Here is a 26,406-nt window from a genome sequence, read left to right as displayed (position 1 = left end):
TTTAGACTTTGGCAGCAAATTCCCCACAATTAGGTACCTCTCCTGTACTGTGTGTGAAGTATGTTGTGCCTTTATTAATAATAATAAACATCATATCCACATAATACTTCACATAAAATGCAAAGATAATACAGAAATTACATATGTCATGTGTGGTCAGGGCTAATACACTGTAATGTGTTGTCCTTTAGGTTCTGTCATTCACCCTGTGGAACTAAAAAGCTATACATAATCTGCCAGCTGGGCATGCTGAGACTTGTAGTTCCACGGAGGCTGCCTGGGTATGCTGAGACGTGTTAGGAGAAACTCAACATCCTCACGTTACATGTAATATATATTTTGCTTCATTCACTCAACTTAATAACGCAACAGTCAGTTTGGTTACTGTATGTATATTCACCAACTATCTGTGTTCTGTAGAATAACCTCCACTGAGAAGCGAATAATCTCCGCAGATATAGTATTTACCAACAAACCCCACCACCTTCATTGTCCTCACGCCTAGCGTGATTATGTCGCCATCTTGTTAAGCCTGGCCAAGTTGTGTTCGTCCTGGCCAATCACGACGCCCGTGCGTTCCAGGCCTCGACACCGAGCCCCCAGCGACCAATGAGAGCCTCGGACGTCGAGACCGGAGGGCGGGGCGTGAAAGCCGCTATATAAAAGCTCGCGCTCCGGCTCTTCCGTTCTAATCCCATTTAGCCGGGCGCTTCCACCTTTTCGCGCCAGTTGTTGGAACCACGTGAGTGGGACTAGCCAATCAGCCAGCAGCCCCGCCTCCTCCCCCCAACCGCTTAGCTGCGCAGTCGGGCCGTACATCGCCTAACCGGTAAGTCTCACGGATTGCAGCGCCTGTGGATTGTCTATGGTAGCGGACTCACAGACGGACGATACAAACGCACAGTGTTATCGAGATTACTGTCGGGCTGCGCGTGGCCTTGCCGCCGCCATTTTCTTCTTCTTCGCCGGACGCCATTTTGTCTTGGTTCGCCGGGTATAGCCGTTCCGTGAGGTGCTTTGTTTCCCTTCTATGTGGTTCGTTCATACGTCTTCCCCCTGGTTGAATGCTTAGTCCTTGTTGCTTATTGTCTATGGGCTTCGTTCAAAATGGCGGTTGGTAAATGGAGCAGCACGGGGTTTCTTGTCCCCGGCCGCACGGGCTCCGTCATGGCCTTTGTCCGAGGTTAGGGGGGAAGAAGTCGTGTCCTGCACTTGTTGTTTTTTTTTTCTATGATATGATGCGTGTCCATGGGTCTATATGGCTGATATTGTCCCTACCTTTAACGCCTTACGTCTGATTGTCCCTACATTTATTATGTCTACCACCTGGGTTGGTGTATCTGCACAGTTCTTAGGGTGGTTAGTTATTGCCATATATAACTTGTTCCAGTGCTTGGAGAGCATAGCCCCAGCATTGTGAATATTGTAATGAGAATATATAAAGACCTTGACACCCTCATGGGTTGTAGGCAATATGAATTTTTTTTATTTTTTTGCTTAAATCCTCCTCCCATAGCTTGGAAATCACACCCACTGTGTGCTGTGACCTCTATAAGCACTGACATCTAGGTGCATTAAAATGTGGTCCATCCAGGCAGATGCCTCTCGGCAGTGTTAGGGAAATCTCTCTTGGTTACAGCACCTTGTTCTGCACATGATGAGCAGGGCGAGACTGCTTGTGGTTGGTGCTTATTGTGTTTACGGTTTTGCTTTATGTTGGAGAGCAATGTTTTTATTCTGATCATATCAACACATGTGCTGGGTGTCTTTAATGTGGATGAATCTACAAAGCACAACACCTTTTTGTAATGACTGGCTTGGTAATATTATTCCAGAGTGTCTGTAGCTGCAGATGGCAAATGTTGCTAGTTATGTCCTTGGCTCTCCAAACAAACCTTGCTGTAGACAAAGACTTTACTATCAGAATACTGATGTGATTGTTCTAGTTTCTGACTTCCTTTTTTGTTTAGTTACCAGTGTTTTATATCTAATTGGTAACTATGTCTCATCCTTGCCTTGGAACGTATCTCTACAGCTAATTTAGGATTTTATTCCCCCACAATCTTTTACAGTATGCACTTGTGACCGCAGAGTAAGGACAAAGGATGGATAATGTGACTGGAATGAGTGATTAGAGTGGGTTCTATAGTAATCTGTGCTATACACTTATTTCTCATGTTGAAGCCATTCACTTACTATAAAACTAAGTATTTCTTGTGCTAGCTTTACCTTTTGATAGTCTGTTTCAGTTGACAATTCTTTTAATTTAGAAGGCCAGCTTTTAAAAATAATTGGGTGCTGTGTGCAAAATATTCTATCTAGGTACAGGCTTTGTTTTCCACACTGCTGTGATAACAGAAGGTATAAACTGGTTACTATGGGGTACAGTCCACCTGAACATGATTGAAGCGGTTGCCATATAGGACAACTAGGCTGAATGTTTACACATGTAGGGTCCTTCCTTTGAGCTATTGTATGCTAATGTAGTAACAATATTTACAGATCTGCTTGCTTCTGGGAAAGAACCCTGTTCTCTTATTGACATCACATATCTTCAACTATGGTGAGTTGAGAATCATATTTCATCATTTTATATAGCACCACTAATTCTGTAGCACTGTACAGAGAACATATGAAAGTTAGTTTGTATTTTAGAAGTATACTCTAATGTCACCCCAATAATTTCCAGCGTCCAATGCGCATCTTCCTAAATGATGACCGCCATGTCATGGCAAAGCACGCCGTGGTTTATCCAACTCAAGAGGAGCTGGAGGCTGTTCAGAACATGGTGTCTCATACGGAAAGGGCACTGAAAGCTGTCTCTGACTGGATTGACCAGCAAGAAAAGGTTCCACCTATAGAGTCTGTGCTGCCAGAAGCTGAAGACACTGAGGAGACTGTTGAAGAGGTTAAGGACAGGTAAATGTTGGTATTTTACCAGTCTTGCATTTGTTTCAAATGAGCCTATCAATTATTAGTTTCCTGTAAATTCCCTTAAAAGCACTGTTTCGGGGAATAGACGCAAATCTAAGTATCCTGCAAACTTATTAATAGTGCATCACAGCAGATATCAGATACCTGCTGATTTGCAATATATATATATTTTTTTTAAATACTGAGCAGGCTCCATAGATATCTATGGGGACTGCTCTATTCTGGAATTTAACAAGTGATGGAAAGGCATTTAGTCATACGGTAATGTACATGTGTAATTTTTCAGCTCTGCTTTATGGGGAGAGCATTGCGGTAAAGGGATCTTTGGATCCCTCACCGCATCTTACTGCTCTCCCCTCTATGGCCACTTTGTGATGGTGTCCATAGGAAATATAGTAGAGGGGTCTTCGCAGGAACTGCAGTTTTTCGTGACTGCTGTTCCTGTTGAAGCTTTTTCATAAATACACACAAACTTTCAATGCTTATCTTTATGATAAGGATTGAAAGGGATCTTGTTAAAAACGTAGATATTGATAAATAGGGGCCAAAGGGTTTTCTCTAATGTGTAATGCAAACACCCACCTGGCTCTTGTTTCATAGGGATAGCTGTCTCTCGCTTCGGGCAGATCTCCAGCCCCTTAAGAACAGAGGCTTAACTTTATAGCAATTAATTCCCTGTGCAACAGTGCATGTTACAGTTTACCATTTACTGATACTGACCATTTTGACCTATTTCATGTAGTAGCAGTGAAACAAAATCTGGAGACAACTCCACTAGAACACTTCGTGGTGTGATGAGGGTTGGTCTTGTTGCCAAAGGACTTCTCTTGAAGGGAGACTTGGAGTTGGAGCTGGTTCTTCTCTGCAAGGACAAACCCACCATTTCTCTTCTGAAGAAAGTGTCAGATAATCTTGTTCTGCAGTTTGCGGTAAGGCTGGGTGGTTTTCTCTCGTATGACATAGACATAGTGTGTTGTATGGTCATCTGATTATGTCTCTTTATTGCAGACTGTGTCTGAAGAGCTGTATGAGGTGGTGCCTAACATTAGAGAATCCAAAATTGTAATTAAAAACACAAAAGAGCCGCAGCTCACTCTTGACATTCGTCTGACATCCACTCTAGTCCGGGAGGAGGTGGAGAAGTTGAGTGCCGGAGGTACGGAAGGTAGAAAATGGTCGATCCTTAACACTATCCTAGAACCCTACCCACCCACTACCCTTCTTACATTCCCAATTCCCTGTAATGTTTGTAGCCTTCCATGTAATCAGTTTGCTGTTCTTTAATGTCTGATTTATAATGCAGTGTAACAGCATTGTCTAATTACTGTCATGCCCCCCCACCCCTTTCTGGGATTTGCTGCCAGCTGTAACTTAGTGGCCCTGTATGTGGATATTAGTCTCCTGTGCACAGTGTCACAGGTGCCTGCTGGGAAGTGATTGAGTTGTAGGCCCCTCTGACACTGTATTCTATTGCTGATACAAAATTTATCTTTTTGCATGTATTATCTGGGCTGTGTGTGTTGCAGCAAGAATTAATGACACTGTCCCTCATTGTAAATCTGTATGCTGATTTCCAGGAAGTAATGGAGTGTTTTGGATAAAGTTAGACTGCAGTCATGTAAAAAAAAACTAAATTTGTCCTGTACAAAGAATCTCCCATAGATAGGCTAGCCTTATCTAAAACCCTGGTCTTGTGACATGATCTTGCTGCAGCACAGACAGGTCCTAACATGTTATGCTTCTATGACTATTGCCATATGGTTCTGACATTTGATCTCGTATCAAGACTTCTAGTTTGTCGATTTTTAGGGACGCTGGACCTTTGACCAACAGGACTCTCTCTGTCATGGGCTGTGGCCAGGGCAGTCGAGCTGGGTGGAAGGTTTAGTGCAGAACCTGTAGATTCAGGTTGTTAGCTGCAGGGTTTTTTTTTTTTGTTTTTTTTTTATGTTTGGGCCTTTCACACTTGTTACTTTAAAGCAGCATTCTGTATTGATTAAATATGTTTTGCATGAGCTATCTCATGTAATGTTGGGGGGGGGGAAACATATGAACAAAACTGTCAATCCATTAAGGGTCTTCCTGACCAAACCAATCTGTACTTTGTGAACAGGGGTTAATGTTTTAATGGTATCCTGGAATACAGACTGCTGCTTTATTGCATTAGGCAGGTCAGTATAGACTTTGTAGCATATATCCATAAAACGTGTCAGGGTTTTTGTTTTGGGAATCGTTGAAGACTTAGGGAATTCCCTAGACTGTTAGTGCAGTTCACTACTCTGCAGGGTATTATGTGAGCTGTAGTGCAAGAAGCCCCACTGCCCTCTGGAAGCTGCCTCATCCCCTGTCCACCTGACAGACACCCCCTTGGTCAAACCGTGCCTTGTCTTCTTATCCATGAATAGAAACGATATCAGTCAGCGATCCTCCGGACGTTCTGGACAGGCACAAATGCCTTGCTGCATTGGCGTCACTCCGACACGCCAAGTGGTTCCAGGTTTGCATTTTATTATTTCTGTCTTCAAAGTAGTAAATGCCATTTGTAATTTTTATATAACTTATTGCAGTTCACATGTGTTAGAAGATACTTAAGTAAACACCAGAGCAATAGCTGTGCCGAGCTGGCTCCTGTCACTCTACAGGTGGCTGCAGAAGCAATCGGTGAAAATACACCTCACAGGATACATTATGATTAGATCATAGTTGCTGCTTTGTTCTAAGAGTAATCTTACCTTTTTTTCTACACTAATTACGAACGTAGCATACATAAGGCTTATCCTTAAACATAGCTTACATTTACCCTTGACAAAGTAGCACTACAAGAGTCTAAATTTTATTTTATCTTTTTTCTGGCTTGTGTTGGTGTAGCATTGATTGTTAACGGGTGTTTCCCTTGTCTCAGGCTAGGGCTAATGGGCTGAAATCCTGTGTCATTGTCATCCGTGTGCTGCGGGACCTGTGCACCCGAGTACCTACATGGGAACCCTTAAGAGGATGGGTAAGTAACTGCTGATGGTGCAGTTCAGAATGGAAAGTTGACTGAGCTCTAATGTACCTTCTCTACTGCCAATTGCTACTGTTAACTTCTATGTTTCTATATGACTATACTAGTGTCATATGAATTAACTTTATATGAACACTTTGCAGAAGTGCTCTTCACTTCAGGTTTGACTCCTAGCTTGCAAGGCCTTCTCCCACTCCACTGTCACCATATATCTCCAACCTACTTTCTATTCACACTATCCTGTTCCTTCCAATTGGCCAATGACCCTAGCCTCACCTCCACTCTCCCCACATCCCACGCCAGGATTTAGACTTTTCCTGGGCTGTCCCCTTCACTGGAATGTCCTCCACTACTTTTATCAGATTGTCCTTTATTCTGTGCTCCTTGAAACAGGCACACAAAACATCTGTTACTATAAAATACTCATTATATATTTTACCTATATGGTCAACTGTCTGTATTCTGTACGGCACTGCGGTAACCTTGTGATGCCTTATAAATAAAGGATAATGGCTTGAGGTGGTGGATTTGGTAATGTCGAACAGAGCTGATGTCTTCATCTCAATCACCACTTGCCCTCAAATCTCCCTCGCCAAAAACCCTCACATGCCACATTGCTCTACCAATCCCTGCACTGGCTTAGTGTTCTCCAGAATCCAATTCATACTCTACTATAAGGCCCTCAACATGACCACTTGGTACATTTGAAACCTCATCTCTTTACTTGAGCTTTGACAATCTCTTGTCTATACTACTCTAACTGACCCACACTACTCTTGTCTCAGCTATGTTTCTCAGAGTACCAGACTAGATTGTAAGCTTGCACAAGCAGGACACTACTCTTACTGTCTTGCACAAGCATTCTTTCATAATGGAACATGAAAACACTGGGATGTTATCACCTTATGCAGCTCCTTCTTGCTTGAGGAAATTAAACAAAGACTGTAGAAATTGAGATGAGTTAAAGCCCGCAGTCATAAAAATGTTCAAATGTTCAGTAACTGCTTAGCTTCTCCCTCAGATTATCCTTTTTTTTTCCCCCTTCCTTTTAGCCTCTTGAGTTGCTTTGTGAAAAGGCTATTGGAACCGCAAACAGACCTATGGGGGCTGGTGAAGCTTTCAGGAGAGTCCTGGAATGCCTTAGTTCTGGAATACTAATGCCAGGTGTGTATCTGCCTTTCATGTTTCAGTTGCTTTCTCTGACTAAAGGAGCATTATTTCAGCTACCTTGTGGATGGCAGGACTGGTATGGCAATTCCTCAAACTAAATGCTTATATCCAGCAGTATCAAAATCTGGTTTTTCAGATGGACCTGGCCTGTATGATCCATGTGAAAAAGAAGCTACTGATGCCCTTGAACATCTAGAAAGGCAACAACGCGAAGATATAACCCACAGCGCACAGGTAAGGAGCAGTCAGTATTGGCATCTACAGTTGCACAGTGTACTGTATTTGGGACAGCTGTGGTTAAGAGTTGAGTGTTACAGGTATAAATGGGGTAGCGTATTCCTAAGAAGTAAACACTTTTGGATATTTAATGGTGTTTGCTGCAGTTAGCGGTTGGAGGTGACTTATGGAAGACAATTGGTCTGTTTTCTAAGGGAATCTCCACCTCCCTCCTATTGATTTCCTTTCAGTACACCCAAAAAAAAATACTTCTATTGTGAAAAATGCTTTCATTGTTGTGTAGCTAAATGTTTGCAGGATGGCTTCATGGTTCCCTGCTGAGAACACTCCTGCCTCACCCAAATTCTAGAGTTTTGACACCAGTTTTTGGTATTGCCAGTCTCCTCCATATATAATCATGCTATGACACTTCTGACCACATTTCTCATCTTCCTACAGCATGCACTCAGACTGACAGCTTTTGGCCAACTACATAAAGTATTGGGCATGGACCCACTGACCACAAAGGTGAATAGGAACAAAAAACCAGAGCCAACCATTGATTACACAGGTATGTTTGGTTGCAAAAAAATAAAATAAACAATCTATGCACCATATAGAACATCTGCAACACTAATAAATGTTTCCTTTACTGCTCCACAGTCCAGATTCCTCCCAGCACCACCTATGTTATACCAGCCCTGAAACGCCCCATAGAGGAGGACAGCGAAGACAAATCGCCAAGTAAGAAGAAAAAGAAGATTCAGAAGAAAGGTATTTGTGGGTTGTTAGGCAGGGTGCAAATTCATGCCTCATCTGACGTTTGGCCAATTGCTTCACAGCTCATACTGCCAATCTATACTTGGCATCTGGTCTGAGAACAGTAGGATGTCTCTGGCTGCTATGGTTGGCCAGTGTAATCCCTTTCAATAGCTGTTTCAATCTCTTAATAGCTTGCTTATGTAACTACATTAATTCTGGAAGCATCCAACTATGACAGCACAGTTGAAGACTTGTCCTGCTTCATACTTTCCATTGTTTTAAACTGCCCACGTGTAAGACTTAGAAGAGATCACCTTTCCTTGTGTCTGTTAGAATGCAGTCTTCATATGTTAGCACTTGTGTGCTTCTACAGGAGATCAACTGAAATGCACACAATAGCTGGCGCGTTTATAGAACAGCTATATCTGGTAAATACTACAGTGAAATATGCACTTCTAAAAGTGACCATTCACAATTATCTGACCTAAAGTTTGGAGTAATTTTTATTGTATTTGTGGGACTATGGTTAAAGGTGTAACTTTATGCAGATGAGAAGAGCGAGCCTCCACAAGCAATGAACGCCTTGATGAGGTTGAACCAGCTGAAGCCAGGCCTCCAATACAAACTGGTATCTCAGACAGGACCCGTCCATGCCCCCATCTTCGCAATGTCTGTCGATGTAGATGAGAAGACTTTTGAGGCTTCAGGACCCTCAAAGAAGACTGCTAAACTTCACGTGGCAGTTAAGGTATGTACCCAACTTTAAGATCAAGTTTTGTTAAGAAATATGACCGCATGACATTGACGTGGTTTTAACTATAGGTTTTACAAGACATGGGACTTCCCACTGGGGTTGAAGAAAAGGAAGAAGGCTCTGAAGAAGCTGAGCAAAAACCAATGGTCCAAACTCCAGCTCAGACAGACAATGCACAGGGGGATAGTGGATCCCCGACAGACCAGGCCGAGGTTAGTGTTTGTGATGTTGGCTGAATATTGTACAAACAACTGCAGTTTCCTTTTAAACACTGGTTCCTGTGTCATTCTAGGGGGCCAAGCAGCAAGGGCCTATTCTCACAAAGCATGGGAAGAACCCAGTCATGGAGCTGAATGAAAAGAGACGTGGCCTGAAGTATGAGCTTATATCAGAAACTGGTGGCAGCCATGACAAGAGATTTGTAATGGAGGTAACTGTCTTTAAATAACTGAGTCATACTAGTGACCAACCATGTTCATTCCGTATTAGATTTTTTTTTTTCTTTACACCTTGTAAGAAATATGCTGTATCCAAAACAAGGTGAGCTTTCCCTTTGTACAACTTATAACTTGCTGTTCTACTTTCCAAAGGTTGAAGTGGACAATGCAAAATTCCAAGGCTCCGGAGCGAACAAGAAGGTTGCGAAAGCTTATGCTGCACTTGCTGCATTAGAGAAACTCTTCCCTGACTACTCAATGCACCCTGAGGCTCCTAAAAAGAAAAGGCCCCCAATGATGCCAAGGGGTGGTGGCCCCAGAGGTGGAAAAGTAAGTTGTGGTTTTAAGGGGATCTTGGTACTTGAAGTAGGCTGAAAAATGCATATTAACACAACAAATAGAATGTAAATAGCCTTTTTTGCCTTGCAAGGGGTTGTTCCCCCTGCACTCTTGTGTTGATGTGTTGCATTCTACTAATCACTCGCTGTTACCTGCAGCATAACCAGGGATTTGGGATGATGTTTAATGAAGTTCCCCCACCGCAAGTCATGCGTGGACGTGGCAGAGGAGGAATGAATCGTGGCAGAGGAAGGGGACGTGGCTTTGGAGGCAATCACGGCTACATGAATTCAGGTATGTATGAAAAGGAATAGCTTCTGTAGGAATCTATTCGCAAGAAGATAAAAAGCACTAATCTGACTGTACGCTGCTGTTTAGTGGAATATGCCAGCAGATCCATTGATCTTAGTTTGAATGCAACATGTTTCAACTTGCCCATGTTTGCACTGGTCGTTCTGTCTGGTAGAATTGAGCTTGGTGCAATCTGCTTATGTCCCACTGCTAAAAAGTTTATTTTTATAGGTGGTTATGGTGGCTATGGTGGAAACTACAACTATCAAACGTCTGCAACTGCAGGATACAGTAAGTGATGTTTGGCTTGTGTTTACTCTTGGTATATAGTGATCATGTGACAATCCTACTGTCCCTTGCCTAAGGTACTGCTTCATTTCAGCATGATGGAAAACAATTTGCTTCCTTTAAGCTTGACCAAATATTAGTCATCAAGGTGGAAAATAACTTGCTGTGTGCTATCTATGTTTAAAAGGGAAGTTGTGGGGGCAGAGACTGGAGGAGAAAATGAAGTTTGTTAAGGAGCTGAGGGTGAGGCTAAATATGGTTTAGGGAGTGTTCTACAGGAAGTCCTTACATTCTGTCCATGTGCTGAAACTGAATTGTGGTGCTAGGTAACTTGTGACTAGCTATAGTACGACTTGGGAATATAGGTTTCTGCGGAATATGACCGGACACCACAACATTGTTTCCTTACTTGGCTTCTGGCTATAATCTGCAGTAATACTTTGTTTGCTACATTTCATGTTCACCATTTAGAAAGTCTGCTACTTACAGCACTGTCATGTGATGGGTCCTTCCCCATTGATATCACACCTGGATGGAACATGATTGTCTTTGTGCTTTCTTTTACCCCACACGAGTGCTGACCTCATTTATTTTCCTTTAACCCTGCAATGGTATATGCAAGTTTACAGAAGATGCTGAACATGGATACATCGTGTTAGTAAATGCAGCCTTGCTGAGCCGCCTCTAAAGCACAGGGGCAGGAATCCTTCTGGAAAGGCCACTTCTGTCATGTCTCCAACCAAAGCGACCTTTTTTTTATTTTTTTTTTATTTATAGCCAAGAAAGTGGACATGTTACTGCACTTTATTACAGCAAATGTTTATTGCAACAATATTTAAACTGCAGTTCCCCTCTGCATATTTATGCACAACATGACAAGATGTGCAAATGGGAACTGGTTTAAAGGTAAACTAACTAAAATAAGCTGCTTTATTGAGAACATTTGTAATGGTCTTATGAAGTACACTGACAACCTTGGATATAGTCTCCTAATGGAAGACTCTTTGCACTTATTCAGCCATTTGTCAAAGTAATCTGTGTCTATAGGACACGAATCTTAGTAGTTGGTGCTATTCGTGCAAAGAATAACCATTTACACCACATACAATCGAACAGGTGTGGTTTTGTTACTGTACTTTTATCGCTCTTACAGATGTTACAAAATCCTCTCCCAAAGGAGCAGCTTGTATTTTGGTTGGCTTAAAGGTAAAGTTTACCAATTGCCTACACACAGTGAAGGTAGCCATTTTTTGAGCAGAAGCAGTGCTCAGCCTATGAAGTCACTGGGAACCAAAGACATCACTAATGCCTCTTGCACAGTGATATCATTGGTTCACAGTGAGCTGATGGGCTGTTTACTGAAAGGCTTCCTTCCCCTGTGTAGGTGATGGGTCCACTTGCACCCTTCAGAAATTTCATTGAGTAATAATGTGCGTTAATTCTGTCAGTTTTTTTACATTTCTCTGCTTTGGTTTAATATTGTGAGGAAACCGACTCACAGCCAAGTTCTTGATTTTTAGAAACGCTTCTCCCCCTCCCCTGTAACCACCTGGAGGACCCCACACTTTTTCTTGTGGGGAGACAGGAGCAGAGAAATCTAAAACCTTTGTACTGAAACTATCTATGGCACAATGGCCATTCTACAGAGGATTCTAATTTTATTTCTCTCTGCTGTCTCCCCCTTTTTGTAGGTGACTTTTTCTCAGACTGCTACGGTTATCATGATTTTGCATCTGCTTAGACCATCTGTAGCGTATTGCACCCATCCACTCAAAACCCACAAATCCGCTCTTTACTCCCGTCTGTCTTGAGCTCCACAAGACGAAAGTTCTACTGTTACTTTTGTCAACTGTTCACTTCAAGCTTACAGACTGTAACCTGCAGCAGTGTATAAATTGTGCAATTTGAGTCTTTCGTGAGACTCAGACGGAACTTGCTTTATCAAAGTCGACGTTTGAAGTGTCTCTTGGGCAGTCCCTTTTTTTGTTCCTTCATGATTGGATATTGCCCTGCTGCGGTTCATGGAGAAATTGAGGGCAACATTTTTTATTTTTAACTTAGTGTTTTTTTTGTTTTTTTTTAACTTTGGTGTTTTTATTGTTGAAAATTTGCACCTTTTTATTTTGCGTGTTCATAATGTTTTAATAATAAATCTTGTAAAAACTACTATGGAAACTGCAACACTGGTTTTTCTTGTGTAAACCATCTGTCCTAATATGCAGTTTCCCATGTTCAATAGAAGGAACTAGAATGCAGTTATGGTGTGGAACTGCCATGTGTATATTCTGTTTTCTCCGCATGGGTCCTGGGTATATTTACCTCCTATCATGCCCAGTTTTATTTAGCTCCTGACTTATTGTCTTAGTGATTGCAAATCCGATATGGGCAGTGGGCCAGAGTCCTGCATTAAAAGCTGTAAACTTGACTTCTCTAATCTATCTTGACCTTCCCATCTCTCGCCTTCTGTGAGAATCATAGCTTCACAACACAAGTCAGTCCAAATTGTGGGCATTGTGAGAATGTGGCTTGTACGACATGCTATCGGCCTGCTTGATATGACAGTCGTTATGGGTGTCAAGTGTGGGTGCTCTGGAAGTTGCCATTTAGGTTGGACTTGACCCTGCAGAAAAGGCTTGATTAAGATGCCTTTCATGGCTGGTCTTGCTCTGTCCTATAAGCACAGCTTCTATTAAGGCCACTTTCTGTTCAGGCTTGGTTAGTGTCTGCTACTGGTTCCTGTGCTTCCCTGAATCTTCCACTGCCAACACCAGTGGACTAGTAGCAAATATATGATGGCCATGTCCTCTTCTAAAGGACCATTACACCTGAAAATATACATGTTAAGTATCTGCAATAACATTTGACTTCCTGTTCATAATGCCTCTGGTCTTCTAGTGGCAAGTGATTAAGTAGGTTGTATTTTGAGATTTCACCTATTTACATTACAAAATTCTCATAACTTGGCAGAACCTGTTTGTGGACACTAGTTTACACAGAGCAGTCTGATTTATTTAAACTGGACTTGCCTAATGGCTACATTCCTATATACAGATCCTGCTTTAAGTGGTTCTTCAGCTCCCCAAAATCAGCTTATTTTTGTAGCAGGAAAATTCATTATACTAAAAATTTTGGTACGAAGCTGGAGAACATTTTGTTCCTCTGATTTAAATTTCTGTTTAAATGCAGTTGAGCAATGCCATCCAGTGTAACGCTTGAAGGATATTTAGGTTATGTCCATTATAACTGTTTCTGTAGCAGCAGCATGGTCAGTAGTGCTTTAAGTTTGGTAATAGAAGTAATGGTTTCAGTCTGATTAGAGGGCTTTGCTATACAATCTATAGTGAGAGGATTTTGATGCATGAGGTTTGTTTGTATGTGACAGTCAAGTTATTAAAGAGTAAAAAGATTGTATGGACTGTATTATGGTGGTAATGGAAAGACTAGGTAATTTTAAGAAGGTGGCTCATTAATTTAGCACTTAAAGATTTTCCACTTACCTCTAAACCTTTAAGAATGGGAGTTCAACAGAGTGGGGGCAGTACTTAAGTCTTGTAATTTGGAATGGGAGCAGGTGAGGGAGGTGCAGATCTTAAACAGGGGTCGGCAGGGGAGTAGCCGTAGGAAAACGAATTGCAAGGAAAATTTGGAATAGATTGTAGGGGTGATGTCTGTCTGGTTTGGGGAAGATTCTGAAGGGTAGAATTGAAGGATGTTATGAATACATGTAGTGGGTTTTTTTTGTGCAGTATTTTGTGAGATGTACGAATTATGGAAATGCTCTGTAGATGTATATCCAAATCCAAAGTATGATACCTAGACAGTGGGCTTGAGTAGTGTTGTGTTGTCCACAGAAACAGATCAGTTGCGCAGCTTCTGTTTGGGAATATTCACTCACCTTTTGAAAGATTGACCTAAAAAACTCAATAGCAGGAAAACAGGCCAACAAGGTTGGTGAGCGGTCCAGCGTGAATAGCTATATTTGGATGATTAGCTGTGTAGAGATTGATGCCAAAATAAAAAAAGCTTTGCATTTCACTATAGAGATTAATAGTGAACCTTGTGTAGAGCAAGGTGAGGCGATGCATCCAGTGAAACGAAGACTAGAGCAGTTTGAGATGTAGTACCACAATAGGACATTGTCTTGAAGACCTAGGGAATGTAGACGCTGACCACTTCTCATATAGAGGTCCAGGATAATTAAAAGCAAGTAATGGCGTTTAGAGTAAGCAGTGACCAAATCATAGACTTGTGTTTGTACAGTCAGGCATTTGTTCCCAACACTCTGCACTGAGTCCAATAGGTTTTGTGATTGGGGTTTGAAGGGGCATGGTGTCTGAGATGTGCTGGTGATCTGAGAAGCTACATCACTTTTGTACGCAAAACAAAACTATCCAGTTAGAACTGAATGTACAAATTGGCGAAAGGAGCAGTTCAACCCCACCTTGTCTGGATCTTCTGTAATTGGAATATTTGGTATTTGAATGTGGAAATGTAAATTAGCAAATAGGATGAGGATTGTTGCTCTAACAGATAAATATTGCATTAGACTTCTGACATGTTCACTGTTCAAACATAAAAAAAAAAATTGTGACTAAATCGCTTGGTGAGGAAATTACAATTCCACTCACCTAGACTGACTTGAAGATGGTTACTAAAGATATACCACGTGTGCGTTAATTACTTGGCTGATTAAATGAGTGGTCGGTGCAGTCATAAAATCTGCATCAGACTTTTATATATGTGGTAATGCTGAAAAATTGTGAGTACATATATAAATAACAAATTTTCTTGGCAAGATGCGTTTCGGTCAGATAAGTTGAAGTTCCTTGTACATGCGTACCTGGGGACAAAAGATTAATTGGATTCAAATAGGGGGGAGGTAGCTTAGCAGTAGAACATAACTAACTTTCTGAAAGTGTACTAAAATCAGTGATGAAACCACAATGCTCAAATGAGGGAATACAAGGGCAAAAGGTAGATGTCAAAGTATCACTGGATACTTACATGGGGGAATGCAATGGCTAGAGGTGTCAGTCATCTCCACTGTGCGGGTGATATGTATTCAGCCCTCAAAATATTTTGGCACCTAGTAACTCCATTTTAGCTCTGATATCAGAATTCAGATCAACCATCAAAGAATCAGTTGAGTTGTACACGGTCTGCCTTCTGCTTGTAACATGTCTTCAAACAGGTTTTTAAAGTATATAATTTCTTAAGTTGACTGGTTATGCTCTCTCCTTCAAACACCCTCCCTGTATGTAACCTGTCTTGCACTAGTGTGCCCCCCTCCCCACCCCAAATGGTCCCATAATAAATTGCTTTAATTGGCTCCTGAGCTTTCAGTCTGTACTTCCTCTATGGTGTGGGCTGCTTACAAAGTTCTGCTTACTAGTGGAGAATTGACATGAATGTCATGCTGTATAATTTCCCATTGCTTGGTATGGAACGCAGACAAGAGGAGCGCAAACCTGTACTCAAAGGCTACCAATAATTCATGTTTCCAGGATTTCTTTGTCTGTAGCAACAGGAGGGATAATTGCTGGTCCAGAAAAAATAGATAAACTCACCTGTGGATGGTTAAAGAGAACCTGAACTGTGGGTAGCTCTAGTGGACTGTTTATTGAGCACCTCCTGACCTACATTAGCTGCGTTTTCTGTGTTTTGAGCAACACTATTAGGATTCAACTAAAGGGTCAATCAGGAAGTATATCCATGTTGGTGTTTTCACTATAGTCTTAAGAGCAGTTGTACCTCTACCCCCTGCTTATCAGAACCCACTATAGACATGGGCTATTGATTGATTGCCCATGAGGGAAGTGACAGTTCAGTGACTGGGTTAGTCTGTGAAGGTGGATAGAACAGAGCACATGCTTACTTTAGTCTCGCCTCCATTCTTAGTCACATTTCCAAAGCAGAATGCACAGGCAACGCTTGACTTGATAGCTCTGCCTAACATTTCTCTTGCATTGTATCATTGTCACCATAGATGTAAGCTTCCTCTCTTCCATTCGCATACCAGGAACTGATAATGGAGGGATGACAAATATGTAAAGCCTGTATACACTTCTGCTTCAGGCGCTGAATGCTGTGTAACTTCTGTTCCTTAGTTTTATTATAAGCGGTTTTATAACAAGCCTTCATTTAAAACCAACTGAAGACTAATGTTAGGTCACCTGGCAGCACCGTTCATATCCTGACAAATGTCTGGTGGCAGTTTTGTAAAATACACTATAGACACCATTCTTGTAAACAGTTTACTTTGTATTAGATGTTGGCCCCAGCTGCTTAAATTGTGTAACAACTCTGGCAAATTAAATTAAGAGGCCTTTCCAACTTTCTGGACTAAAACCATAAAACCTATAGATTGTTAGGACCTCTTACCCTAAAGTAAGAAACCTTCAGATAGACTTGCCTTGCACAACTACAGCCAGTCTGTTTTTAATATCCAAACATTACCACCTGTTTCACATGAGGACTCTGATACGACACATCTGCAAATTCAGCAAATGGGGGAATAATTGTATTAACCCATGATCAATGTTTGCATTGCATGTTCTGCTGAATCTGCTGCCAGTCATTATGGTTCCTCAGATGCACATGAGTGGACAGGTTTCCTTTGAACATGTTTGCATGATATATGGAGGCTTTTTGCAGGTTTTAAAAGTATTGTGACTGCAGTATGTAGCAGAATATCAAATCCATGCTGATGTATAAAATGCACTTTCATCTTCCTGCAGGTCAGTTTTACAGCAATGGGGGTGGCTCTAACACTGGTGGAGGTGCTGGCTCTGGGGGCTACAGCTCTTATTACCAGGGGGAAGGATATTCTGCACCAACTCCTCCTAAACCCTTTGTGAGCAAGAAACCACCACCTCAACCACAGCAACAGCCACCACAACAACCACCAGCACAACAACATGTAACTCCCCCGTCCAAACCTGCTTACAACCAGGGCTACCAAGCACACCAGGCCCAGCCCCAGCAGAGCTACAGCCAGAACCAGTACAGCAGCTACGGACCGCCACAGAAACCGAAGGGGGGCTACAACCAAGCATCTCAGGCTGCCGGCAGTGGCTCTTACAGCTACTCGAACTCTTACAGCAGCGGAGCAGCCACAGGTAAGACGAGATTAAATACTGTGACAGGATGGATTAAGCTCCAATATATAGATTAGCGACAAGTCGCATTTCATTCTAACCTTTAGTGCAGGGTCTTGTGACCTTGGTCAGCTTCAGCAGAATGTCCTTTGTGACTGAAGGAACAGATAGCCACATACAGAATGGCAAAACACGTTAGCTATGGAGCCAAGGTGAAAATTGATAGATAAATTATAAAATATTCATCTTATGGGACAACTACTAGTCTTTATTTTGTTGCTAATTGGTCTACTTGCAGAGCTTGCCCTTCGGGAGAGCTGCTTTTAATTGTCTTTGCTTTCCCATAATCCTTATCTTGTCCCTAAACTCATGTGAAAATCTTCTAATACAATAGTGATGTGACGTCATTGAGTTTGGTCATAGCAGAAGCTTCAGTCCATCACAATGTACTGCACATACTAGTCGCTAAGGAAACATTTTGGCATTTGTCTCCATTTTTAAAGGTCATCTCCACCCTGCTGTGGATACAAAGCCTGATCTGTGCACTGCATAATAGTCTGCCCTTATTAGAATAGTCCAGGTATACAAACAGGCTTGCCTGGACAGAATGCTTGACCTTGTTTTTTTACTTCTGCGCAGGTTATGCGGGTGGGGATGGTTCAGGTGGGCGAGGTGGCAATTCTTACACAACACCAAGTCCTGGCTATAACACAGGCACCACCTATGGGGGTGGTGCCAGCAATACCTCATACCAAGGTAAGTGCTACTTATTTAGTAGGCAGTATAAAATATGTACCATCTGAGAACTTTGTTGTATTAAAGCAAAACATTGGAGTTGTACAGCCAGCTACGTTTACTTAACTCATGACCCAAAAAAAAAGGTAGATTCTCTTACACAGCAGTGTGCGGTCCTGATGACTTGGCCTAATATGAGTGACGTGACCAACAGTAGCCCTCTTCTAGCTTCATCTGTGTAGTCCTCTCACAGTCACTTATATGACCCACTGACACACCTGTTTAGAGCAGACATCAGTTCCAGTACTGGCCACAGGTTACACTCCTAACTAAAGAAATTTATTTCTTGGTCTGTCCACCATTGTTTGTAAATATCTAAACTTTTATCAATGCTGTCTAACAATAGACTTTAACTCACATTTAGGATACACACAATCAAACTACAATCAAGGTCCTGGACAAAACTACACCACCCCTCCTGCATCTTTCCAACCGCCCCAGGGAGGCACTGGGAATTACGCCAGAAATACGGATCACAGCATGAATTATCAGTACAGATAGACTGCCCCCCCTTCCTTTTTTTGCCCATACCCCCCCCCTCATCCAAAGGAACGTCAAGCTTTTGTTACCACTTAATGGTTTTACAGCATCTATGGAAAAAGGGTGTTCCTCCCCACGTTGCAGTGCTTTTTATTACGTGATGACTTTGCTCTTCCCCTGTACGTGGCAACATGTCTGAAATTTGTATCGGTCCCTCTGTATCTTGATCACCCTTCAATGCACCGGAAGGCTTGTTGTGCGTATACTGTAACTTTGGTTTTCAGCAAAAAAAAGTTTTGTCTTTTATTTAAGTTTGTGGCAATGAGCTCACTATGTGATTACTGCCATGGGGTCTGAAAATGGCTCTTGGCACTACAGTGTGAAGGTTCATAGGCCATGATGGTGGTCTAGCAGTCACTAGGTGTTTCTGGTTATGCAATGACAACTTGGTTCTGATAATGCGTGATCCTATGCTGGGGCATGGTTCATGGACACTGGTCTTTGTAAGTGATTAATGCAGATGTAGGCAACATGTGGCTCTTCAGCTGTTGAACTGCAAGCCCCCAGCATGCCCTACCAGGATGGTCACTACAGAAGTAGGCGACTTGTGCTGTTGCGGTGCTAGTTGTGCATGCTGGGTGTTTTGTGGCTCTGCATGAAATGGCTGGAGAGTTGCGAGTTGCCTAACTTCAGTCGGGTGAACTACTTTCTGGTAGTACCAGCATACCATGGACTACCTCAGATCTTAATTATGGTAGCCCATTGTGTACAGGTCTGGCTAAAATAATGCTGCCAGTTGTAATCTAGTTTTCCTGATATTGCATTCTGCTGCCAGACATTTATTATATTCACTACAAAGATTTCAAAGCAGCATTATCAGTTTCTGAGAAGTTTTATGCCTGAGCAGAATGTACACCTCTACACACCAGTTTATTCCTTATTAAAACAATTCTGTGAAGTGACTTAACAAGCTTTATGTATTTTAATGCGTTAGTGTTTGACTTTTTTTTTTTTTTTTTTTTCTTTTTTTGCCATTTTTTTTTTTGTTTTATAATTGAAGATTTTATTTTAAGACAGTGGGATGTGTCAAAGGGTTTTTTGGTATGTCTCGTTTCATTCAGGCAGTATCGGAGTGAGCCGAAACATAGTTTAAAATTAAAAAGAAAAAAAATTAAACAGTTTGTGATCTCGTTCTTTGACCACTGCACATAAAGATGGAGGGGGAAGTTTAGTTACTATAGCACTAGTAAATTACTTTCTCCAGATCTATATTAACATATCTGCTGTGCTGTATAGAGGAGGGGTGTTCATACAGCACAGATCCATGTGGGCAGATGTGGTCTGTATCTACTGATAACCGCTCAGGGCACTCTGCCCAGTTTCCTTCCCTCCACATGGATGTGAAGAGCAGCTCAGTCCACCAGCTATTACCTTACTTTTGGTGCTAAGGAGAGCAGCCTTCTGACACCTTTGATGGGTTTCTGGCATGTGTCAAATCCATATACACTTTTTAATTTCTTTCCACTTGCATTTCTTTAGACATTTTGGCTGTGTAAATCTGGTCATGGCTAACCCTCCAGTGAGACAGTACTAGTTTTTTTTAGAAATATGAACTGGTCTATGTACCACAGTTTGTCTGTAATCTGGTCTAATCAAAACACCACATCTGCATCGCACCATATTGCATCAGCCAATTATATTATATGCATGAAATGCGATCACCTGATTGTTTTTTTTAGAAGGATTTATTGTACACAGATGTCAGCGATTTCTCTTCCCACAAACACCTTTTAATAACCCAGATTTGTTTCTGTAACTGTACTGTGGCAATTAATCACTATTTTGGCCACAGAGGAGAATTGGAGTAAAAGGCTGATGCGGGTTTACTATAGAAGCAACGCAGAACAGTCGGTTTTGACAGATACATCTGTAAAAGGGGAGAATCCCAGAGAGGGTTTTTTCCTCAACCCCAACCCCTATCTGCTACGACGCAATGGTATGTTCCTGGACCGGGAACTGCAGACATGGCTACAGGTTCCTCTCCTATATTGTGTTGACGGTCCTTAGCTACCAGGAGTTAAGTACTTCATTATATATATTAAAATTTTGCGTTTCCCTGATAATAAAACCTACCATTCCCCCAATGGTACAAAATAAGCCCTAGCTAAATCCCCATCTCACCCGGTCCCTGCGGTACAATACAATGCCCCAGTTCCACTCCCCTTCCCCCCCCCCCCCCCCCCCAAACATGTCATGAATGCTGCTGTTCAAGATTTAACAGTGGCATCCAATCACAGCGGCTCGCTGTCTCACAGTAAGTGCGCACCCTCCCATCGGTTTCTGTGAATGACGCTGCCGTGCGTGCCAGCGTCATTTACAGCAGCACAGCTGAGGAGAGAACAGAGAAAAGTGAAGAAAAAACTAACTACAGTAAAGTATTGGGGCATGATAGGGATAAAAGCAGGACTAGGGGAGCATAAGTCATCATTTTATTTCTTATCCTGTCTATAGATTGTAAGAGCAGTACGAGAACCCTGCTCGCAAGCTGTCTGTATGTATTACCCAGTATTGTCTTATCAATGTTTGTTCCCAATTGTAAAGCGCTACGGAATTTGCTGGCGCTATATAAATAAATGTTGATGATTTGACCCCCAGACATGAGTGCAAAAAGGAAGAGCTATACTGTTGAGTATAAGAAAGCATTTGTGGAGGACTCGCAGGGCAAGAATCTTTCAGCTTTCTGTAAAGAAAAGATGTTGGGTCTGAAAATGGCGAGCGGAGTACAATAACCTCTCAAAAGGTGGATGAGGGAAAAGCTAAGAAGCGCGCAGGTCTGGATCATGTCGACAACCCTTATATCCTGAGCTGGAAGACATCATTGGTGAATAGATTGCTGACAGGAGAGCAAAGGCGTTGGTTGTACGCAGGGCGCATATTCAAGCATTTGCCCTTGCAATGGCACCACATTTCGAAATGGTCCCAGAATGATTCAAAGCATCACCACACTGGTTGGATGGTTTACTTCAGCGATATGAACTGTCTGAAGACCAACACTGTTTAAATTTAAGCTGGAAGATGTTTAAGTAATTAAACGTGCACTTGCATTTAAGTCCTTTATTGACGGAATCGACTTTTCTCTTTCATCCAGTCTGGTGGACACTGCTTACCATGGGTTGTGGAGTGAAGCACGGGAGTTGTCACCTAGCTAGTTAACTTTAGCACTGCTGACAGACCCCTCCCCTCTAAAAATCCCCCTGCCTCTTTCTCTCAGTTTTTTTTTTTTGGTGCCCATGGAGTTGGGCAGTGTTTTAGCTACTGCATGTAATTTTTACTTTTATTTTATTTATTTTTCATTTTTATTAGTCCTCAGGATCTTTTATCTAGGTGGCAGACCTGGGAGTGTGTTCTATTATAGAGAACACACTCCCAGCATAGCAGCGCAGGCACTACTCCGTCAGTGAGCGCCTCTGGCTCTCATCTGACAGAGAGGAAAGAATAGGGTGCCTGAATAGAGAGTGACAAGCGGTCTCTCCGGACTGCTGTCACTCTTGGAGCCTCCCCGATAACCGGCGCTGCCACTGCAGGCATAGAGTGCTGGTTATCGGAGATTACACATGCCTGTGGCCATCTTGGATCCGCGGAGGAGCGAGGAGAAGGTGGCTATACCAAGATCCCCTCTCATACATAGGAGGGGGCATCGGGGTGCAAACCGCTGCAGAGACCTCAACTCTTGAAGTCTCCACTATTCTGCCGCATACCATTTTTTCTATCAAAAAAACGGAGAAAAGCTGTAAAGAGACAGCATTATAGGAGAGGGGGAGCTAAGACATAGAGCTCCCCTGTCCTCCAGAGAAAAGTGGACTAGCCTGGTCTTCTGGCGCCAAGGAGAAGCCTGGGAAAATTACACAGATCAGAGGGAGCAGGCACCAGGACACTGCTGTTGGACTTTGCCCCTGTTTGGCCTGTGGGCTAAGTATCTGATTTATTTAAACAATATTACTGTATTTGCTCTGACTGCAAAGTGGGCTAGTAGGGGTTATATTGTAGTTTTCCTACTTGCCAAAAATATTATATTGTTTAACAAAATACAAGTACAACTTTTATGTCAGATTAGTTGATTACTTGTTTCCCACTATTCTCTCTACAGTCTCTCTCAGCTAAATCTAACAATTTAAGCCTGTGTGTTTGGTGTGCCTTCCTTTGTAAAAATGACAGATAAAGGAAAGGGCCCTATGGCAAAGTATTTTACATGTTCAAGATGTAATGTAAAATTACCATGTGGGCAGAAAGACCCGTTGGCGCTCTGCTCTGTCTGCGAAGCAGGGGTCCCCCCTGCGCAAACCCAGCATATTCCAGCCCCACGGATGGAGGAACCGGCCTGGGTGGCCTCCCTGACATAGTCGGTCTCCTCTTTAGCACAGATGATCTCACAATCTACTCAGTTGCTATCTAGTGTGGCAGCCTCGGCGGCTAATAATGCTAGTACACCTTTGGGCCTCCCTGCTACCACAGGTCCTATTGGAATGTCTATACCAGGACCTTTGCTTAAGGACCAGCCCCTGTTCCCACAGAACCGGCATGGTCTGCCTGCTAAAAGGAAGCTGCTTAGAATCTGAAAGGACCATAAGGGGATTAGCGGATCTGAGGGGGTTTCAGAGGAGGAGGGGGAAATAAATTCTGATCCTGACCAGGTTCAACCTTTGGAGCAGGTAGAGAACACTAAAACCCAATTTATTAATGATTTGGTTTTAGCGGTGAGACAAGCGTTGAACCTCCCAGAACCGGAGGATCCTAGTCCTAGAGACAGAAGTCTTTTTTAAGAAGGCCAAAAGGAAGGCTATTCGTTTTCCCCCTTCTGTAGAACTCTGAGATATTGCAGAGGGAGCCTGGAAACAGCCTGATAGAAGGTTCTCTGTTCCCAGAAGGTTCTCTTCTCTGTATCCATTGCAGGAGAAAGACGTGGCTTGCTGGGAGAGTATTCCTAAGGTGGATATTCCAGTAGCCCGTTTGGCCAGACACACTTTACTACCAGTCCCAGGTTCAGCAACTCTGCAGGATGCCAATGATTGCAGAGTGGAATCCCAGCTGAAATCTATATTTGTGACAGCGGGTTCTTCCTTTAGACCCACATTTGCTTCAGCTTGGGTTGCTAGAGCCTTGGAAGCATGGGCAGATCAACTGGCAGAGGCTTTACAGGACTCTGATTTACTTACCCTGGCTTTACATTTGAAAGAGCCATCGGGGTACCTTTATGAGGCGGCCCACAACACAGCGTCTATGTCCTCCTCTATTCAGGCTGCATCTATTTCAGCAAGAAGTACGTTATGGCCGAAATCCTGGGAAGGAGATTCGAAATCAAAAAAGTCAGTTGAAACCATTCCCTTTACAGCAGCAGGTTTATTCGGCCTGGAATTGGATACTATACTATTTCCCAGGCAACAGGGGGCAAAAGCACTTCTTTGCCGGTATTCTCAGGTAGGGGCCGGGGCCCTCGGTTCAGCTCCTTTCGTCAACCCTTTAGGGGGACCTCCTTTCCTCGCGACCACTCTACTCTTCTGGAGGTGGCACCAGTGGTGGGACGGCTGTCTTTGTTTCAGGAACAGTGTGCAGCGTCATCCTAAGACTCTTGGATTCGGGGCATTATGTCAAGGGGGTACACGATAGACCTGCTGGGTCCGTACCACATTGTTTCTTTGTAACCCTGCTACCCTGAGATCCAACAAGAAGACAGGCAATACAGGCTTGTGTCGCCTCTTCTTTCGCAAAGGGTCATTTGCAGGGTCCCAGACAACCAGAAGGGAAAAGGGTTTTATTCAAATCTGTTTCTGGTCAAGAAGCCGGACTGGTCCTTTCGACCCATTTTAAACCTAAAGAACCTCCAATGTGCACTTACGGGTGGACAGATTTCGGATGGAATCTCTGAGGTCGGTAATAAACGGCTTAGAGAAGGATCAGTTTATGGCTTCCATAGACATAAAGGACGCATACCTCCACGTTCCCATTTGGAGCGACCATCAGTCTCTCCTAAGATTCACAGTGGGGTCCTCCCACTATCAGTTTCGGGCCCTTCGGCCTCTCCACAGCTCCGAGGGTCTTCACGAAGATCATGTCAGTGATGGCAGCGTGTCTTCACTTAAAGGGAGTTCAGGTCGTGCCTTATTTGGACGATCTGCTCATCAAATCCTCCTCAGAGATTTGCTTACGTCAGCACTTATCCCTCACCTTGGCGGTTCTCGAGAGCCATGGGAGGCTGATAAACTTAAAGAAATCCCAGGTGGTTCCGTGTCAACGCATGGTTTTCCTAGGGCTCATCATGGACACCAGTCAGCAAAAGATGTTCCTGTCTGCCGAGAAGATCAGTTCAGTTCGGAGTATAACATCTCAGGTCTTGTCTTCTCCCAGCCCCTCAATTCACTTGTGCATGCGGCTGCTGGGAAAGATGGTGGCCTCCTTCGAGACCATCCCCTTCGGTCGAGCTCATTTGCGCATGGAAGTCAATGACTACATTGAAAATAGAATGGAAAGAAATCGGCGTGGAAACTTTGTGAAGCCCCGTCTGCAAGAGTTCGTGACTTGGGTGAAGAAGTCATGGGATAAAATTACTGACAGCTATGTCGCCAATGCACTACGGGCAGGCTACCTGGACAAGATATGCTCATTTAAGGGGAGCTATATTTCTGGACATGAGCTTGGGTCCACTTCTTCTGCAGGAAATGGAGGTGCAAGAAATCCAGGCTGGAAATCGGGGTATGGACACTTATGCTGTTGAAGAAGATGACATGCCCATTGTTGAATAAAGGTAGGTTTTTTTGTTCACACTTACCTGTTTATTGAAATTGCCTAGGGCTTATTTTAATTAACATTGACAGCAGTTTTTTTTGACCCCTCCAAAAAAAATAAGTCTTATCGGGGAAACATGGTAGTCACTATTATGTTAATCTGCTCCTATCTCATGTAGATGAATATTGTATTATACAGTTTATATACAATTTTGCTGTGTGCTAAAGTCCTATCTAGTGTTATCTGAAAATAGAAGTATACCCTAAACAGGTGCCACATACTTCTCTCCTTTCAGATTGAGATACTGTTTTGGCTGAGCGCTAAAGAAAACTGGTATCCTCTACATTCACTTAGCAGGCAACACAGTTATAAAGGTGCAGGATATGGTATTTAAAACACAAGGAACTGGCCAGTGCCGCAGTTACCTGGTTATAGCAACAATGGCTGCTATAGTGTGCTCGGGTAAAATGACTTACTGATTATAATGTAAATAAGTCTCCTGATGTGGACTAAGGACCTGGGGCCGATAGTGCACACTAGGGGGCCTTACCCGTGGGAATAAATCCAGGGTAGCACGCTCGGCCCAGGTGTGTGTATGTATGTATGTATGTATGTATGTATGTATATATATGTATGTATGTGTATGTGTATATATATATGTATATGTGTATGTGTATGTGTATGTGTATGTATGTATATGTGTATGTATATGTGTGTGTGTGTATATATGTGTATATGTGTGTGTGTGTGTGTGTGTGTATATGTATGTGTATGTGTGTATGTGTGTATGTGTGTATGTGTGTATGTGTGTATGTGTGTATATATATGTATATATAATATTTTTTTTTTTTTTTTTAATATATATAATCAGTGTGCGCAATTTAGCGGACACAGTCAGTAGCGACACATGTTCAGCTACTTGTGGCCCGGTGGAGATATAAGCTAGTGCCTGGGCCCTTACCATTACTGTACTTCACTCCAAAGTGGAGAGGTATATGTCCCAAAATTAGATGTGGGCCTGCTTGGTCACATAGCAGCGGGGGTCCTTCCAGGAGAACC

The 26,406-nt window shown here is 42.7% G+C and overlaps 1 protein-coding gene across 8 annotated transcripts; it reads left to right on the top strand.

Annotated features, from left to right (window-relative positions):
* Window positions 1-683: 683 nt before the first annotated feature.
* ILF3 (interleukin enhancer binding factor 3) lies at window positions 684-19,743 on the top strand. Of its 8 annotated transcripts, none has more exons than XM_075206804.1 (20): window positions 684-829; window positions 2,503-2,563; window positions 2,690-2,919; window positions 3,680-3,863; window positions 3,943-4,099; window positions 5,340-5,431; window positions 5,837-5,932; window positions 6,991-7,102; window positions 7,224-7,342; window positions 7,784-7,895; window positions 7,988-8,098; window positions 8,635-8,834; window positions 8,909-9,052; window positions 9,133-9,270; window positions 9,431-9,607; window positions 9,775-9,910; window positions 10,139-10,198; window positions 16,933-17,313; window positions 17,932-18,048; window positions 18,452-19,743. In XM_075206804.1, the coding sequence occupies exons 2-20, from the start codon at window positions 2,561-2,563 to the stop codon at window positions 18,586-18,588; spliced, it is 2,706 nt and encodes a 901-aa protein (XP_075062905.1). In that variant the 5' UTR covers window positions 684-829; window positions 2,503-2,560; the 3' UTR covers window positions 18,589-19,743. The 8 variants fall into 8 exon arrangements, with proteins under 8 accessions (XP_075062905.1, XP_075062908.1, XP_075062906.1 ...); XM_075206807.1 differs by having other exon boundaries at window positions 3,677-3,863; window positions 3,943-4,090; window positions 7,245-7,342; XM_075206805.1 differs by having other exon boundaries at window positions 3,677-3,863; window positions 3,943-4,090.
* The last annotated feature ends 6,663 nt before the right edge of the window (window positions 19,744-26,406 follow it).

Source organism: Mixophyes fleayi, chromosome 4 (assembly GCF_038048845.1).
Source record: "Mixophyes fleayi isolate aMixFle1 chromosome 4, aMixFle1.hap1, whole genome shotgun sequence".
Lineage (NCBI taxonomy): Eukaryota > Metazoa > Chordata > Amphibia > Anura > Limnodynastidae > Mixophyes > Mixophyes fleayi.
This window is presented reverse-complemented; position numbering and strand designations above follow the sequence as displayed.